Source organism: Gossypium hirsutum, chromosome A13 (assembly GCF_007990345.1).
Source record: "Gossypium hirsutum isolate 1008001.06 chromosome A13, Gossypium_hirsutum_v2.1, whole genome shotgun sequence".
Lineage (NCBI taxonomy): Eukaryota > Viridiplantae > Streptophyta > Magnoliopsida > Malvales > Malvaceae > Gossypium > Gossypium hirsutum.
In genome coordinates this window covers 88,765,377-88,784,775 of record NC_053436.1, presented here as the reverse complement: position 1 = coordinate 88,784,775, position 19,399 = coordinate 88,765,377, and the positions used below count along the sequence as shown (strand labels likewise).

The window sequence follows — 19,399 nt, the reverse complement described above, 5'->3', positions numbered from 1 at the left end:
GATTCAATTAAGACCCATGCTAGCTGAATTTCAATTAGGTCCCTAGCAGTCCATATTTTTCATTTATTTCACAATTTAGCCACCAATTTTCAACATTTCACAATTTAACCCCTAATTGACAATTTTGTCAAAAATCACTTTACAAATGTTGTTTATCTAACAACAAGCATGCATTTTCTACCATTAAACATCAAAGTACATCAACATTAATCAATGAAAAAACTCTAAACCTTTAACATTTTTGCAAAATAGTCCCTGGGCTAGCTAGACTAAGCTACAACGATCTCAAACATAGAAATCATTAAAAATGGGACAAAAATCGTTCCTAATTGCAAGGATTTACAATGGATGAATGAATAACCCTAATGTCTTATTTATTTTCAATTTTTGGCAAATGAAGAAGATGATAACATTAAAATTTGTTTTTTTTATTTTAATTAACCTAATTTACTAAATACCAAAATTAACCTTGTTATTAATTCAAAATTTCAATTATGCCAACCCATTATAATCCACTATCTAATTAATGGGTTATTTACCACATAAGAACCTTCAATTTAAAATTCCATAGCTATTAAACACCTTTAGCTAATAGAACACAAGTTTTACACTTTACGCGATTTAGTCCTTTTTATCAAATTAAGCACTCAAATGATAAAATTTCTTAACGAAAATTTCACACAATCAAATTATCATCCTGTAACCCTTAAAATAATAATAAAATAAATATTTTGACTTCGAATTTGTGGTCCCAAAACCACTGTTCTGATTTGACTAAAAACGGGCTATTACAACTTTCAACTGAACGATCTTCACCACTATTCTCGTACCACGAACTACTTCGAGTGTGGGCTTGAACCAATTAAATTGAAAGACAGAACTAGAAAAAGTTCTCTCTTTTTTGGGTGAAAACAAAAATTCTCTCTTCATAATAGAAATCGGTAAAATTATTATTTCGGAAAAATATATGTAATAGTTGAGAATAAATTCTCTCTTTTACACCAGAATAACAATCTCTCAAAATTATGTTAATTGCTTTACCGATGTCATCTATTTATAGGAAGATAAGGTAGAACCCTTGCAAATTTGTAGTGGTTTATTTTAAAAAGAATAACAACATCCAACTTAGAATAGGACTAGGGTGGACGGAACACCCTAGTATTCCTACTAGGGTTGTTGCCTCTTTTATGTCCATAAGGGGTTTTTGGGCCTCTCTAACATCGGGTCCAATTATGAGTACTTCCTGAGACTTTGTCATCCAGTACTCTATAATGTGATCCAACCCGACTCAATTTTTCTATTTCCCAAAATAAACTTTAATATTTATATATGAAACAATTTCCTCATCCCTATTTTACCCCCAACAAAATTTTAATGATTTTGCTCTTGGTAAAATTTTGAGAAAATAGTTCAATGTTTTACAACTCAACATGTTCACTATGACCGAATGGTTTATTTTCATTTTAAAGCTTCAAAATAGTCCAAAAACATAAACTCATTCTTCCTATCATATTTTAAGTTATCTATATAGTATTGCAAATGGATCATTTTCATTTCCATTTTTGGAAACCTCCATTCATTTCAAAATGATTCCATTTCTCTATTTCGGAGAAAACCATAATTATTCCTAAATGTTTTCCATTTCTCTTTTCCTATTCATTTCGTTCATTTCTATTCAAACACGAAATTCATTTCTAGTTTCGGTGAGCTAGCGAAGGGACTGATTAGACATATGTAGTTGAGGATCAAATGATTTATACTTAAGTTTTAGTTTTTCACCTATTAATTATAAACTCATTTAGTCACGAAATCATTCCACGATAGTATCTTGACTGAGCTCTCCCTAACGACATACCACTACGAAAGCAACTACTCAGTGCTCGTCCAATGACCTTATCATAAGTGTGTTACCCTCATAGGATATCATTTATCTCTTTGGGATAATATTTATTCTCCCGATATAGTCGTATTTTATCTCATGGTAATCATTACATCTTCCTTCGTGAAAAGTCAATCACTATCAAATAGTGATCAAGTCATTCATCATAAAGATGGCGACCCGTGGCCACATTTACTTTCCATCAACCATGTAATGCCAATAAGAGCATATCATTTACCCATTTTTAGGGCTATGAATCTCACTATTGTGAATGCTGCTACATACTACAGAAGTCATACACCCAATGCACCAACTTTTGGTTCCTTATCTATTTGAACTCAAGTTTTTACTTACATTAAAGTGTACGAGTCATGCATACATAGTGCGCCATCCACTCAGGATTTAGGTATACCACACTATGAACATTGCAAGTGAATAAATCCATAAATAGATTCAAGATCTATTCTACTTGGGTTATGTCCAATATATTGTCAATCCAGTTAGTTACATCTATATCTCTATCTTCTGGGAGTCATTTTCTCCGATGTTCAAGACAAAACATCTCCTCGATTAGACTTGATAGATGACATATTAGTGTTTTACTTGGTTTGCTTATTTCTGATTAGACTAATGACATGTTTAGGTTTGTCTACTAATACAATTTGTCTTTTCATACTATGATTTGACTACGTAATACTGCTTAGTATTAGTTAAACATTTAGACAACCAATGAGCAAAATTTGTTTCCATTTTGCTTTGTGTGTAAAAATCATGTGAGGAAATTTTTATACAAAGTATATTAATTTAATTAATGAATATATTTTATTAACCAATCTTTGGGGAAAAATAAAAATTTATATTAACGAAAATACTACAATTAGGGCACCAAACCAGCAGTTACTGTCACTACCGCGATGGTTGATACCCTCACGATGACTTCGTTTAATTTTGACTATTTTGAAGGAAAGATGAAAGAAATAGAAAGGACATATGAAATTACTTGGGAGACATGCTGAGAATTGATCAAGGAAAAAGGGAAGAGGAACTTAAACGAGGGAAAAAGGAAGGTTAAAAGAGAAGCTAGGGATTTAGAAAGAAACATAGTCAATGAGGAGTCAAAAAGTAATTTCAAATGAAAGGCCTCTATTTCTAATATTCTTAAGTAGCCAAACATCTAAAAAAGATGAGGGAAGTTTGAAATAAATTATTCAAACCCTTGAATTCATAGATGACACCTATTGAGCTAGAGAGGGTTTCTTGTAAACCCCTCGATAAGTAGAAAGGTATAAATGTCAAAAAAATTGGTCATTTATCGAGAATCCTCCATACGTCCTATTTTCACCTTGGAAATGTCTATTAGTTTTGTGCTGGGACATATCTGGTTGTTGGTGCGAGTAAGAATCTGCCAGAATAAGTACAAAATGGTCCTCGTGCTGCTAATTTCCATGTAGAGAGTCAGGGTAGAGTCATCGATGAGTGGGATAAGATCTGGACGAGATTTAAGGTAGCATCAAGTCCACATGAAAAGTGGAAGCAATTACCCTATGGTATGTAAAGAAGTTTTTAAGACAAGAGAAATTGAATTGGACATTGCCTTGAGAAGATTAGGTAAGAAAGGAAATTTCGAAGATGAATTTTTTTTAAATATGAGAGAGTTGTTACATTTGATTACCATAATTGACCCAAGATTAAATTGAACGGACTACTAAATTCTCAGACTTCATTAGGAATTTTAGTGACTGAATTGTAAATATTTGGATTCTAATTCCAGTTCAATTAGATAGAAACTGACTAGTTCCAAAGTGGGAGAAAAAATGATTAAGAATGGATGGTGGGAAAGGTTGATGAGGATCGAGCCTAAGGAGTATATATATGGGCATGAATTGGGAGAGAATTTCCTAATTCTATTTATAAATCGTCTCCTCCCATAACAACATTTTCTTCAGTCGTTCTAAAGAATAAAGGGATGCATATGAAGAAAGTTTTGTATGTCGCAGTAAGGGTGTAAATTTAAGTCTGGTCGTGGAGAAATTGAGAAACTGATAAGCTTCCTTACCACTTTGCGTTTATAGATTGATGAAAGGGGTAGAGTAAAACTCTATGATACACTATGAATAAATAGTGTTCATTATTATGATATGCATGATTGTAAAAAGTAAGGTACGGAGGGAATTATTTGACAGGTTAGTTGAAGATAGGAAATTTGACGTAGTAGAGGAATAGTAGGGTGAATGGAAAATAAAGTCATCAAAATATGAAAATGACCTAGCCTTGTGAGTGGACAAATTAATAAAACGGAATGAGGAGGTTTGGTTGGAATAATGGTCTAGGCTCTATAGAACGACATCATGGAAATGGTCTACTGGCTCTATGTAATGACTCTTCAGAGTCAAAATTCAATGGCAAGCCATGACATAATTCAGTTGAGGACAAGTTCAACATTATGGCAAAATGAAGTTTGTCAACACAAAAAATAGGGAAGCCCGTCGGGGCATATATGTGGAACCCACTATATGACTCCCGTAAGGAATAGCCTGTCATAATTGTTATGGGGTTATAGAAACGTTAATTTGATAAGAGGTCTAGCCAAGTCACAAAGGAAAGATGAATATGTGAAAGCGTCTTGTACGTGGATATACATGGAAAAATAGGTTTTCTTTCGAAATATGTGTAACACCTGATTACCCTAATTGATCCAAAATTTGGGAAAGGCTAGGATTATATTAAAAGGACTAGTAAATTGTCAGACTCTATTGGGAGAATAGAAAATTTTAGTGACTGAATTATGAATAGTTGGATTCGAATTCTAGTTTATTTAGATTTGAATCGACTGGTTCCAAAGTGGGAGACAAAATGATTAAGAATGGATGGTGAGAAGGGTTGAAAGTGACGTGCCTAAGGAGTATATATATGGCTATGAGTAGAGACAAAATTTTCCCGATTCTATTTATAAATCCTCTCCTCCCCTATAGCATCATCTTCTTCAGTCGCTCTGAAGAAGAAGGGGGTGCAAATGAAAAAAAATTGCATGTTTAGCAGAGGTGTAAATTTAAGTCTAATGGTGATGACTCATTATCTCCCTAATTTATGGATTAAAGAAAGGAGTAGAGTAAGACCGCCAAAGCTTCTATATAATTTAAGGTTTTGGGTTTTTAAGAAATGACCATCAGTAGATTAATCGATGAATGGTTGACATGCTTAGCTGCTAGGACAAGGTAAGCTGCCGAGGACAAGGAAGCAAGGTGAGTTTCTGCACCCTGCCTTACGATTATAAATGTTGTTGTGTGAACTTGTTAGTTAGCTACAATTTGTTTAATAGTAGATAGTTGCGGAATGATTAATTGGTATGATGCATGCACAACGATAATTTGTGTGGTATGCATGATCACTATATGTATGGTAAGGAATTAAGACTTGTGGAAGAGTGATTTTGTTAGATATTGCCATATAGTGTTCCTGAGTCCACCTGTGATGTGCAAAGCTCTGGTTCTTGTAGAGGGGACACTATAGTGTTCGAGCATCAAGTTTAGGATGGAAAATGGAGGAATGGGCGGAGGAATAGGAGAAAATTGGAATTTCGTTAAGATTCCGCCATCTAGGATTGTTAGGAGCAAACCGTGCTGTGCAAAGCTCCGAGCCTTAAGGGGGGACACTTTGCTTTCGAGCATCAAGGTAGATATAAGGTAAGATAATATTGACAATTATTAGGTTCTATAGTGAAATACAGCAATGACGGTCAATAAGCTCTATAGGGCAACACCACGACGACGGTATGGTCCTTCGGGGCAACACCTCTAAGAGGTATAAAGTGTAAGACCATGGCTCGACTATGGCAACTAGGATAGCCCACCAGGATAGTAAACATAGGGTAGTCCACTGAGAAAATAAACATGTGGTAGTCCGCCAAGATGAAAAGACAAGGGGATAATAGTTAGAAAGTTTGTGATTCATGAAGTATGTCAAGGGTGAAAGTGAAGTTCAAGATGTGATTAGAGTGACAACTCATAAGAAGATATGAGTTGGTGTATTTAAGAAATATAGACCACCAACAAGTTAAGCAATGCCAAGTTTATGTTTCAACCAGATAAGGTGAAAAAGGAAAAAGGCTACTTAGATAAAGAGGTATATATAGTACACGTAAATATTAATGGCATAATGCCAAAATTAGACTCTAATGTTTAACTATTTGGTCACTTTAGCCCTTTATGTTTTTTTTGGAGTCTTTTAACACTTAACTTTTTTTGTAAAATTGGTTTATTTTTAACGAACATGCTGACATGGTCGTTAGTTTACTAACAGTCAACACTAACTGCTGACATGGCGATCCAAATGTAATTAAATGCTGACATGATACTATTTTGTCTTATATGCCACATCAGCAAATGCTTTTAAAATTATTAAAATGATTTTAAAATAATCATATTGTCATTTCTTCTTATCCATTGTTTCTAAAGAGAAGCAAAGAGAGGGAAAGAATAAATTGTCGCTCATTGGGTAGGGAAGGGAGTAGAGGATTGTGCCTGAACAACAATCGGTAAGGCAACCAAAGTAAAAACAAGAGCCGCAAATACAAGGATGAAAGAAACCTTGGAAACGATCGATGACTCTCTGTTGACTTTACCTGCAATTTTGTTTTAGGTTTGAGTGTAATATTTCTCAAACAGGCTTAATTCTAACTAAAAGGATAAATAGAACTATAGAAGATTTAGGGATACATGATATGAAAAGTGGGAACCAATCAAATTCCTTACCAAAATTAGTAGCAGTTGAAATTGAACAAAAATTCAGCAACTAGTTCCCATTTTTAACCAAGTCAAATGAATAATTAAATCAACCCATTTCATTAATTTCATTACTTTCTTCTTCTTATTCTTATTCATCTCTCTAAAACTTTACCTTTTTTTTTGTTGTTGCAGCACAAAAATCAAATCTTGATATCTTTTATTTCATTCTAGAAGCCATTGAAAGAGCTTTAAACTATAAAACCCCAAACCATTAGCCACTAATAAAAACAAAACCGATCCTTTGAAGAAACCAAAAGATTCTTCAAAAACCCTCAAAATTTTGTACAAAAAAAGTCTAAATTCTTAATCTTGCAAAGACCTGTCTCCTTAATTAATGTTAAAACACATTCCATCCACACTAGGGAAATTCAAGATGGAAAAATCGCCTTACATTCACAATAAATCGAGGTGATGGTTTAGTTATTTCAACCTTATATTTTTTCTTCAATGTGTTTATCTAGTTCTTGCATTGGATGTCAGTTTCTGTTTTTACGGGAGTTAATGGTGTCAATGACTTCTTGCCAGTCATTTTAATGGATTTTACCTCCGTTAAGTCTTGAAAACGATCACCCCATACCTTGATAAGCGTAGCAGTGACTCTTTCACTCCAACAATCTTCCCGGTCGCCACCAACAGAGGGGTAAGTGTTTTGAGGGTTCATGGTAATAAATAGTTAAGATTTGGGGGGTGAAATGGAGGGTGGATAAAGATAAAAGTTGAAAATGAAGAGGAAGAGGAAGAGGAAGGAATTGAGAAGAAGCACAATAGAGGATTCGTTGTTCATTTTCTTTAGGTGATCGGCGATAAAAGATAAAGAAGAATAGGATTGGGGTTAGAGTTGGGACGTGATGGAATAGGGAAATTTATTTATTTTTTAATAATTTTAAAAGCATTTGTTGACGTGATATATAAGATAAAATAATACTACATCAGCATTTAATTACATTTGGACCGCCACATCAGCGATTAGTGTTGATAATTAGTCAACTAATGGCTATGTCAGCATGTCCGTTAAAAATAAACCAGTTTGAAAAAAAAATTAGGTGTTAAACTGCTTCAAAAGACCATAAAAGGGTTAATGTGACCAAACAGTTAAACGTTAAGGGATATTTTTTGCATTATGCCAATATTAATCCGCTAGGGAAGCTACGGCTCCCACATGATTTAAATAGGTATAGACTAGACTACAGCAGGACGTTGTCATATATTGCAAGCTCAAAAAAGCCCAATAGAAGGGGGCAAAAAGATTCGTTAGGGATAATGAAAAGCTGAGGTCAAACATAACCATGGAAAATGACAGAAATCTTATTAAGATTTTAAAGGTAGGAGTTGCATGTCTTAAGAAGTCTCCTTTGGAAATAGACTGACAGGAAAAGGGTCTTGGTGTTGTTAGTGAGCTTTAGTACTTCTGGTAGTGAGAACAATGAAAACTAGTGAAGATGGCAGATGTAGAAATCTTGGGTAGTTGCCACCAGAAATAATGAATGTGGTTATATAAGGGAGTTTAATTTTGAGCTGAACATTTCATGTTTTCTTAAAATTCCATATGCAGATCTCATTAAGTTCTCCTGAACTTATAAGTTTTCTTCTTGAATACAGATTATTTAAAGATTCAAAAATCAGGAGGGACCAAACCAGACTTTCTAGGGGTTAGGCGAAATGTGACAGCTGTGCATGTTTATAGAAGGGCTCTCATAGAGGCTCTGCCTCAATGTTTTAATTGCCTCTTTACATTTTTTAATCCTCCTCCAGAAATCTTGTAATTGACTGATGGAAATGAAGCTTTAAAGTTTTATTACGAGTTGTTATGTATGTAACTTAAACTAGAAAAAAAAATTTGTTAAGTCTTTTGGGTTAATATGGCATCTAATACCCAAACCTGGCAAATGGCTCAGGTAGAGAATGTTTTAATATGTATCTTCCATTAAGAGTCTGCTAGAGGTAGCAAACAAGCCAACATTGGTTATGAGAAAGTGAGGCGTTTGTCTAGACTCTATTTCTAAATGTTCTTGGCAAAGAAGTCACCAGAAAAAGAAAGTTTGCCAGACTTTCGTATGTGGAATGTTCACCAAGGGCTACCTTATGTGGAATGTCTTCTAAGGACCATCTATTTCGTAAAATCCGCTAAGGACTAACAAAAGATGATGTCCACTAGGACTATCTAGTGTTGGAAAGTCCACTAAGGACTATCTTATAAAAGGGAATTTTGCCTTATATGATCTAATGAGGAGATAGTCTGCTAAGGACTATCTGTTGCTGGGAATATCTATGCGAACTATCTTGAAGAAGGAAAGTCTAGTGAGACTATTTTACAAGTACAATTCTACAAAAAAAAGAGTGGTGCTTAAACTATCAATCAAATCTTATATTCGAAAGCCACATATGGTAATATTAGTAAATGGGTTTTCCTCTAAAAATGGTATATGCACAAGCTAGGTCATAAGGGAGTAGATGTCAGGAAAATACAGTAAGTTGATTTTGGATTTGACGCGAAATGAAGGAATCAGGGTGAGAACTCGCCTTCTTGGCCAATTGCCTTCAATTCCGCCAAAGCTAGTTGAAAATCTATCCATATGCTTGCGTGGCTATCTTTAATGAGACAAACCAGCAAGGTAAATAAGATGGTGAAATAAAGCTTGGAAAAATATAGTCTCAAAAAGGGGTCATCAGAAAATGTTTTGAATATAAAGAATTCAATTTATGTTTAGATTTGATTAAGGGTATGATTTTTATATTCATTAGTTAGATCTCACTTTAGTTTTTAAATGAGGTTATATTCAAACTAAGATTTGATTAAGAATGATTCATATTCGGCTTTGACTGAAATTCAATTTAAGAGTCATGTGAAATAAACAATAACTTGATTTATTTTGTGGACAAATATTATATTTTTGCAGTGAAGAATATGAGAAGAGATGAAAATAAAGGGGAAGAAGGAAGGAAAGGTAAAGAAATAAAAAGAAAAAAATTTAAATTGTTTAAAAAAGTAAAAGTATACGAACTAGTTTTAACAAATGGAAAATATTGAAAAACTATGTTAAATGAAATGTAGAAAGAAGGAAAATTAAGGGAGGAGAAGAGAATGTAAAGAAAAAAAAAGAGTAAAGTTCAAAGAACATAAAAGAAAAAAATTAAATTACTCAAAACGAAAAAAAGATAGAGATCAATTGTATAATTTAATCTAAAATTTTTGTTTGAAATGATGATTTAACGTGCTAAGTCAACTTACTGTTACATTGTTAACAGCAATTAACACTCAATGACTAAATGTTGCAACACAATAACGTGACTTAAATACAACCTAAGATAAGCAAAAGTAACTATTTTGATAGTTTATCAATGTATTGTTTTGGTCAGCTATTTAATTGTATATAAATACCCCCTAATACTAGAGGTCACATATTGTTATATACTGGAGAACAGGTTTGGGATCAAATTATATAATGCAAATGAGTGAACGACGATCGGGCGGATACCTTCCAACTGTTTGGGACCCTGAACTCATCCAATCCTTTACCCCTCTGTGCACGGTCAGTGTCTTGTCTGCAGCATAAACCTTAGCTCAACTTCTATTCAATTTGTTGGCTAATTAATGTCATCATGTTTTTCTTTGGCTGCTTTTACATGCAGTATGAGAGTGATGGACATCGTCTAGAGGAGCTGAAACATGCTACTCAGCTTTTGTTTAAATCACCAACTCGGCCTGAAGAAAAATTAGATATGATCAACAAAATGCAACGACTAGATGTAGCCAAACACTTTAAGAAAGAGATCAAGGAGTTTCTTACTCATCTTGATCCCAATACTCCAACTGATCTGTTTACAGTGGCCTTGCAATTCCGCCTTCTGCGTCACTATGGTTTCTCTGTCGGTTCAGGTTTATACTAACTTTAAATTAAATTCTCTAATTATCTATGAAATGGTACCGATGCTCAACATAACGTCATAAAAAGAAGAAAAATAAGAGAATCACTTTCATGAACAACATTATTTTTAATTTATTATTTATGTAATTATAATTGTACTAATACGTAACGTGCTGATTATGGTGGGAAAAAAAATCAAACAGATGTGTTTAATAAGTTCATGAACAGCGATGGGAAGTTCAAGGAGTGCTTAAGTGAAGATGCAGCAGGGCTGTTGAGCTTGTATGAAGCTTCACACCTTGGGGTGCATGAAGAAGATGTTCTTGATGAGGCCAAGGCCTTTAGCACTAAACAGCTAAAATTGGCATTGGACAAGTTGGAGTTGGAGAAGGATTTAGCCCAACAAATCAAAGAATCACTTGAAGTTCCATTACATTGGAGGTTGCCTAGAATGGAGGCTCGAAACTTCATCAATATCTACCAAAGAGATGAAAATAAGAAGTTAGCTTTGTTGGAACTTGCTAAGTTGGACTTCAATCTTTTGCAGTCAGTTTACCTCCAGGAGCTAAAGGAGCTCGCAGAGTAATTCTCCTACACCATCTTAGAAAAAACTCTAGAACACACAGTCAAAATGGCAATCATTTTCGTAGATACTAGAATTAGTCCCCAGTTCATAATTTTTCCTAATTCAATTAGTTATCAAATCTTAATCAACCTATAATGCATCAACCTCTTTAGATATGTTATTTAAAAATAAAACATTTTATTTTATTTTATTTTAAAAAAAATTATTCGAATAAACATGAGTATGAATACTAAATCACCATGTGAGTGAATGTTCTAATCATTAATATTCAAATCAATATCATATAGTAACTTTCAAATTGAAAAAATAAAATAGTTTCTCCAATTTTTCATGTGGGATTGAGTATGAACCCAATTAATATATATATAAGTTAAAAGTGTGATTTTAAATGCATCATTAAAAATAAATTAAAATTTAAAATAATAATCTAGGAATAATTTTAAATTAATTAAATCTTTATATTCTTCTAATTAAACCTATTTTTTTAGTTTTTAAATTTAAAAATATAAGTACAATTATTAATAATTAAATTATTAAGGCTGCTAGTAGAATTTGGGTGGTTTGTTTTTCTTCTTAATTGTCCAAATGCAGTTATTTTACCTTTTAAAAACAGAATAAATATAATGTTGCTTTATATTTTATTTATTTTATCCATTTTAAAATTTGACGTGTCATAGTTTTAAAAAAACGAAAAATTGACAAGATATCCTCTCTGATAGGCCATATATAGAGGTGTTTATGGGTCGGGCTATCCGGCCTGGCCTGAAGGCCCGCCCAAAATGTGGGAAGATTTGGGTAAAAATATAGGCCCGAAAAATAGGCTTGGATAAAAAAATAAGGCTCGTTTAAAAAATAGGTCAGGCTTCGGGTAAGGTATTTTTAGTCCAGGCCCGGCCGAATTCACTAAAAGACAAAAAAAATCTGTATTTTTTTTATTTTTGAATGTTATTTTCTTGTTGTTTTCTCCCTATTTTCTATCATTTTACATTATGTTACTACTATTTTGTTGTTATTGTTTGGATATTGTATAAAACTTATTTTATTGTTAATTTTCTTATTATTTTAAGGTATTTGTTAATTTTTTTATTATTTTAGTGGTATTTGCTTGTAAGTTGCATTTATCTTAGTGTTATTTAAGTCAACATATTTTTTAAAAAGAAATTTAATTTGTTGGGAAATATTTATTTTGATGTTTTTAGTATTTTTGATGTATTATATATATTTAAAAATAATATAAAAAATTAATACAGACGGGCCAGGCTGAGCCCGAGTTTTAGTATTTTTATCTAGTTCGGGCTTGGGTAAAATTTTAGGCCCATTTTTGGGCCCGGCCCAACCCGAACCCAATAAATAAGCATAATTTTTTAATCGAACCCGACCCGGCCCATAAACACCTCTAGCCATATATAGCTATTTCATATTAACGTTGATATCTTGGTTAAATATCTCAATATCCGCAACTTCTGTTTTTTATCTTCTTATTATGAATTTTCTTTTACCAAAAAAAATTGGAAATGATGGGCAGGTGGTGGAAGGGGTTGAAGATGAAGGACAAGCTGCCATTTGCAAGAGATCGGATGGTTGAGAGTTATTTTTGGGCAATGGGGAGTGTTCCTGACCCAAAGTTTTCCAAATGCAGGAGAAACATGACAAAATATGCAAGCTTAGTGACAATGTTAGATGATGTATATGACATTTATGGATCAAAGGATGAGCTTCATAAGTACACAACTGCTGTGAAAAGGTAACTTATCTATCATTACTTTGTTGCTGCTCCTAAAAGTAACTTATATTTATATATCCATATAAATATTATTTTAAGCCTTGTAATAATATAGTGTTGTTAAACTCAGTGACACTAATGTAGTTAAATAAAATCTAAAAATTAAAATTATAAAATATATTTATAATAATAGCTTAACTCCGTGACATTAGTCCAATTAAAAGAAAACATAAAAACTAAATTACTTTCAGGTGGGATCTTGAGGCTATAGTGGAACTCCCAGAGTATATGAAGGTGTGCTATAAGGGCATGTACAACCATGTGAATGAAATGCTTGAGGATGCATTAAATACTCTTGGCCTCGATATCTTACCCTATATCAAGGATCAGGTACGTATTCAATATGCTAACCAAGAAAATACAAGCTGCCAATCACTAATTATCATATTAATTTGTGATCCATATGTCTTTAAAATTAGATAATTAATTATTATTCTTGTTAAGAGTAATTCTAATTATGAGTATGAATCTTTCTTTTTCTTGTTAATTACTTACATAATTAAATATATGTTATTGCAGTGGATGTGTTATGTGCAATCGTTGCATGTAGAAGCAGAATGGTATTATGGAGAATACATGCCAACAACATTGGATGAATATTTGAAAAATGCATGGATCTCAATTGGCATTCCTGTTGGTTTGGCCTACATATTTCTTGCAATGCTTGAGGATTCCAATTCACTCAATCAATGTGAATTGCAATTATTCGAGCAGTGGTCCAGCTCTGACTTATTTTATTTGCCTTCCTTAATTACCAGACTTTTGGATGATTTAAGCACTTCCGAGGTACACAACGATAAATAAAGCTTTTTGTACATTCAAATGAATAAGATATGATTCTTTGTACGAAAAGTAAAATGAAATAAAAATTTTATTTTCTAACATGAAATTATTGGACCATTTTGAAGGTCGAGATGGAAAGAGGGGAGGCAATAAATTCAATCCAATGCTACATGATACAAGAAGGAGTGTCTGAGGAAGAAGCACGAGATCACATAAAAGACTTAATAAGTGATTTATGGAAAAAACTTAACAAGTCGGTTGCTCATTCTTCTCTTCCGACTGGCTTCGCCGAAGCTGCATTGGCAATGGTAAGATGTGTTCATGGAATGTATCAATTTGGTGATTGGTTTGGCATTCAAAGCAAGGCAAATAAAGATTGTCAGAACTCTTTATTGTTCAACGGCGTTTAGGTTGGATGTTTGTTTGTACTTACAGATACCCTCTTTTCATTAGATTGTTTTCTATGGTTGCATCTAGTTGTGTCCTTTAAGGGAGTGCTTTGCAAGTTAAATGGGATTTATATTAGAGTGTGGTGTGTTTTAGTTTTCTATTATTGCAAGTCATTTGGTTTGTTGTTGAGTGGCAAGTCTCTTTGGTGAACTATTCTTAATAAATAGATCACAATATGAGTGAATAAAATATTTTATATTAAAAAAATATTTATAAAATCCTAGCAATAAATTATTATGGTTGAAGTGCAAGAGATTTCTATTTGAATTTGTTAGTCTTGTGTTCAATTTTTAAATAATATTTTTCAATTGTTTTATTTGAAATATTATATAAAAGTATGAAATATGAAAAATACCCTTATAATAATATTAGCTACACTTTAAATTAAAAGTATTTTAATAATTTCAAGTTGATTGTTAAAATCAACTCAATCAATCATTTTATAAAGTATAAATAATAATTTCAATAATTTTTAATAATAAAAGTTCCAAGAAATATTAAATTAACGCTAACATATATTACAAGGACAAGCCAAAATAATAACACAACTTCCTTACTACATTCATATAATATATTCAACAATTGATAATAACAATAATAATATAATATTGAATAAAAAACGCTTATAATTTTACTTTCAACATTCGACAAATCTAACAACTAATACTAGTCAAAATAATTTCTAACAACTTTCATAACACTAATAACATCAAAATGGAAAAAGAAATTACTTACATAATAAAATGTATCACACCTCAAAATTGGGCTTAAAAGTTTCAAAGGTAAAATGGAGATTTTAACTCTAATGAGTTCGGGAATTTCGTTAGCATGGTATTTGAAAATGTTTTTGTCTATGACATTTTGAAAATTAAAACAATTTTTGAAAATCATATTCAAAGGACTTTCAAATTTGAAATAAGGACTAATTTATAAAATGGTCTAAATTATGAGTTTTAAAAGGCAATTAAATCTAGGATGGTAGAATTAGATAAGATAAAATTTAAACCCTAAACCCTAAACCATTATATTTTTTAATTAGTGCTTAGCCCTTAAATCTAATTAAATCTAAAAAGAATACCGAATATAAAAAATAAAAATCTACTTTTAGAATTGGGTTTAAAGTTTAAGGGTCTTATACAAGTCCCTTAGAGAGAGTACCAAAATGACAACAACGTCTCTCCATCATCGCAAAATTGATGATTTGTTCACCCAAGAATTATTCGACCAAGCTAAGCTCGTAATTGATATCAACACCTCCTACCTTAATATATAAAATAAATTATAACTTCAATTAAAATTTAATAAAAAAAATTGACATTATATTGAGAAAGGGGCATCGGCCGTGTCCCCTCTTTCCAAAAAAAAATAGTAAAATTACTTTAGAACCGTTTTAAAAATTGTAAAAATATTAAAATTTCATTTTGAACTCTAAACATATTAAATTTATTTATGGCCCTCCAAGCCTTGAACTGGGCAGAATATTTCTCCTCTCCCTATTTTATCAAATTACGGTTTTAACGAAAAGAGAGGTCCCAATCTTCTATCGCGTCAGAAAGTAGATTCAAAAATAGCGAATATTATACAAAATGACTCTTTTTCCCTACCATACTCGTCTTAGTCCTATAAGGTTTTTTCAGTTGTATGCTGAGCTTTATAAATAATAATAAAGCAAATGTTTATAGGATGAAAAAAATAAAAATTGAGAAACGTTAGTTAGTTGTTTTTTTTTTAATTTATCGATTTATATTATTTTTATAGAGAAAAAAGAAAACACGTTTTATGGGGTATGTTTTCACTTTGGATAGTGAAAATGCCTCTTGTAAGGCACACTTTTAGTCATGTCAGCTAAAAACGTATTATACAGGACGCATTTTCAATGAAAATTGATAAACTAGTTCTTTTGGTCAAATGGTTAGATGTGTTAGTATATTTATCCTTGAGTCTCGGATTTGATTCCTCTCCTACTCACATTTATATTTTTTATTTCATGTTGTTTTAAATTTTTTTTAATTTTTAATTAATATTTTTGACACATTAGTTCTTTTGATTAGATGGTTAGATAATTATAATTTTATTCTTCAGTCCTAAGTTTGATTCCTCTTATGTGTATTTGAAATAATTATTTGAAAATTTTCACCTATAATAAACATAATGATTTTTGAAATATTTCACATATAAAAATATTTGAAATATCATACCTACAATATAGATGAAAAAACAATAATGTGTGAAATATTTTACATATTTGAAATAATTATTTAATTTTACAATATTAGAAATCACCATACTCTCACAATATACATGGAGAAAATAAATATTTGACATATAAATATTATATATAAATAAATATATATTTAAAGAATTATTTAATAACTTTAAAAAATAATTACATATTTATTATTTGATTTTTATAAATAAAAGAGAGATGAATTTAAAAAAAACATAAAAACAATATATTTATTAATTATATTAAAAATAAAAATAAAAACTTAAAAAAATATAAAATTAAAAATTAAAATTAAAATTAAGATGAATCAAACTTAAGACTTAAGAATGAAATTACAATTATCTAACCATATGACCAAAAGAGTTAATGTGTCAAAAATATTAATTAAAAAAACTTAAAACAATATGAAATAAAAAAATATAAATATGAGTAAGAGAGAAATCTAACCTAAGACTCAAGAATAAAAGTGCTAATTAACATTTAACTATTTGACCAAAAAAATTAATTTGTTAATTTTCAGTGAAAACATATCTTATAAAACATATTTTCAATTGAAGTGATTGAAAACATTCTTTGTAAGAAACGTTTTCCTTTCTCCCTTAAAAAACAACATAATTTCTCTTCTTCTTTTTTCGTAATATCTGATGAACTAGCCCAAATGTTGTTATTATCTCTATTTTTGTTTTTTAATAAATACAGTAAAGAAGAGTTTTTAAACCCAAAAGGTGCATGTGAAGTAAATGTGAAATGAACCTCAGAAGTACATTTTGTTCATTTATTTATTACTGAAGTAGGTAGAAATTATTATTCTTCTGATTCCCCAAACTGGTAAGGAATTGGAACTAGACACAGATCATGTTTTCTTCTTAAAGAAGCACCGAAAACCTCAGCCATATCAAGATCTTGCGGATTGATTCCATTAGGGAGCTTCCAATCAAAATGGTAAAGCAGATTTGCGAGTATCAGCTCAACATTGGCAAGGCCAAAAGACATCCCGGGACATATCCTCTTTCCAGCACCAAAAGGAATTAGTTCAAAATCTGTCCCTTTGTAGCTAATTGAACTTTCCAAAAATCTTTCTGGATCAAACTTGTCTGCTTCATTCCAGTAGTTATGGTTTCTTCCAATTGCCCATGCGTTAACTATGACCCTACTTTTGGCTGGTATCTCACATCCCATCATCTCACACCTCTCTTGGCATTCTCTTGGAAGAAGCAATGGAGCTGGTGGGTGCAATCTTAGTGTCTCTTTGATAACTGGATTGAGGTACTTCAATTCAACAATGCCTGATTCATTAACATCTTTTCTACCAGAAAAGACTTGCCTCACCTCTGCTTGCGCCTTTTGCATTACATGAGGATTTCTTAACAGTTCTGACATTGCCCATTCTACAATCGAAGATGTGGTTTCACCCCCCGCAAGGAACAGATCCTGAAATAGGATTATCAACTTTAATCAAACATCTAAATAACTACTGAAAAAGAAAAAGAAATTGATTAACACTAACCATGAGAGTTGCTTTGATGCCAGAGGTTGCTAAGGGAATTTCATCACCTCCACGATCCTGAATATCCAGGAGGACTTGGACAAGATCGTCTATTTCGTTTTCCTGCTCCATATCTGTTCTTAGTTTTGCAGCTCTATGTTGTTGAATGACGTTTTCAAGAATTTCATCCGCTTCTCTATGGAGTCTCTTGTGTTTAGGCCTCATACCGAGGATCAAACGAAGCAATTTGAGGGAAGGATAGACATCAACAATACTGAGACCTCCAAACAACTCTACAATGTCCGGAAGGAGTTTCTTGAATGCATCTTGCTGTTTGAATCTCCCACCAAAGGCTGCTCTTGAGAGTATGTTAAGTGATAAAGAGTACAACAAGTTCTTGAGGTTGATAGCTACCCCTGCTTTAGATTTGATGGCTTTTACCAAATTAGAGATCTCTTCTTCCCTGATTGGTCTAAAGGACTGAACTCGTTTCTGACTTAAGAGCTCCAGCACACAAATTTTGCGTATTTGTTTCCTGTAATCACCATGGGCAAACACGATGTCTTGGAAGTTGTAAGTTATCGTCTCGGCAGCATAGAGATAAGGCCTCTCAGAAAAAATGGAGTCATGGGTTTTCATCACTTCTTTAGCACATTCGGCTGAAGAAATGATGACAGTTGGAACTTCCCCAAGTTGAAGAAGCATGAGGGAACCATACTTGTGAGCCAAACGGGCAAGGCAGTGATGAGGTTGAGTGCCGATAAAAAGGTGCAAGCTCCCAATGAGAGGCAGTTTGAGAGGACCTGGTGGTAGCTTTGATGCAAGTTGATTATATTTGGAGTTCTGCCGTGTCCTCAAAACCATGAAAATGAAGATGAGAGAGGCGAAAAGGAATAGAAAGGAGGGGAGCTGGTTTTCCATTGGAGCAGTGGGGGAGTAATGGAGAAATTTACCTTGGAACACTGGAATTTCAGGCGGAACTATGTAAGAAAATAGAATGGAGTCCGAAATTTATTACATTCTTTTATTCAACGTGGAAACGATGCATAAGGAAATTGCTGGCACGTGGCTTGTTATACTAGAAAAGTTTTAATTCTTTTTTCATTATTTTTGAAATACATGACATTTAAAGGAGTGTAATTTATTTTAATTTTGTATTTTCTTTAAAGTATTGTTTGTATTATTTAATGTTACTAATTTGTTTTTGATTTTGAATATTTATATCAAATAATATTTTATGCTATGACTGCACTTTGACAAAAATAAGGTAATCCTTTCAATTTTATTTATAGACCGTAAGAGTGTTTATAGCAGTAGCCACGTAGGAATAGGAAAGATTTATAATATTTTCCTAATACACTATAACAAAATTGGTTTTTAGCGGCATATTTTTAGCCCTACAAGCGCCGCTAAATAATTTGTGGCATTTTGATAAGTGCGTAAAAAGCCGCTATAGAAACCTTTAGCAGCATTTCTTATAAAAATGATGCTAAAGAATATGACCTTTAGCGGCACTTTTCACACAAATGCTACTAAAAGTCATGTTCTTTAGCGG

The 19,399-nt window shown here is 32.2% G+C and overlaps 2 protein-coding genes across 2 annotated transcripts; one reads left to right on the top strand and one right to left on the bottom strand.

Annotated features, from left to right (window-relative positions):
* The first annotated feature begins 10,111 nt into the window (after nt 1-10,111).
* On the top strand, nt 10,112-14,313 carry LOC107963127 (probable terpene synthase 9). Its single transcript, XM_041085146.1, has 7 exons — nt 10,112-10,193; nt 10,294-10,540; nt 10,733-11,111; nt 12,641-12,859; nt 13,090-13,228; nt 13,418-13,684; nt 13,807-14,313. The coding sequence occupies exons 1-7, from the start codon at nt 10,113-10,115 to the stop codon at nt 14,089-14,091; spliced, it is 1,617 nt and encodes a 538-aa protein (XP_040941080.1). The 5' UTR covers nt 10,112; the 3' UTR covers nt 14,092-14,313.
* Nucleotides 14,314-17,105: 2,792 nt separating this feature from the next.
* LOC107963457 (desmethyl-deoxy-podophyllotoxin synthase) lies at nt 17,106-18,801 on the bottom strand. The gene is made up of 2 exons (XM_016899970.2): nt 17,866-18,801; nt 17,106-17,789 (listed from the first exon to the last, which is right to left on the bottom strand). Exons 1-2 carry the CDS (start codon nt 18,763-18,765, stop codon nt 17,163-17,165), a joined length of 1,527 nt encoding a protein of 508 aa, XP_016755459.1. The 5' UTR covers nt 18,766-18,801; the 3' UTR covers nt 17,106-17,162.
* Between the last annotated feature and the right edge of the window lie 598 nt (nt 18,802-19,399).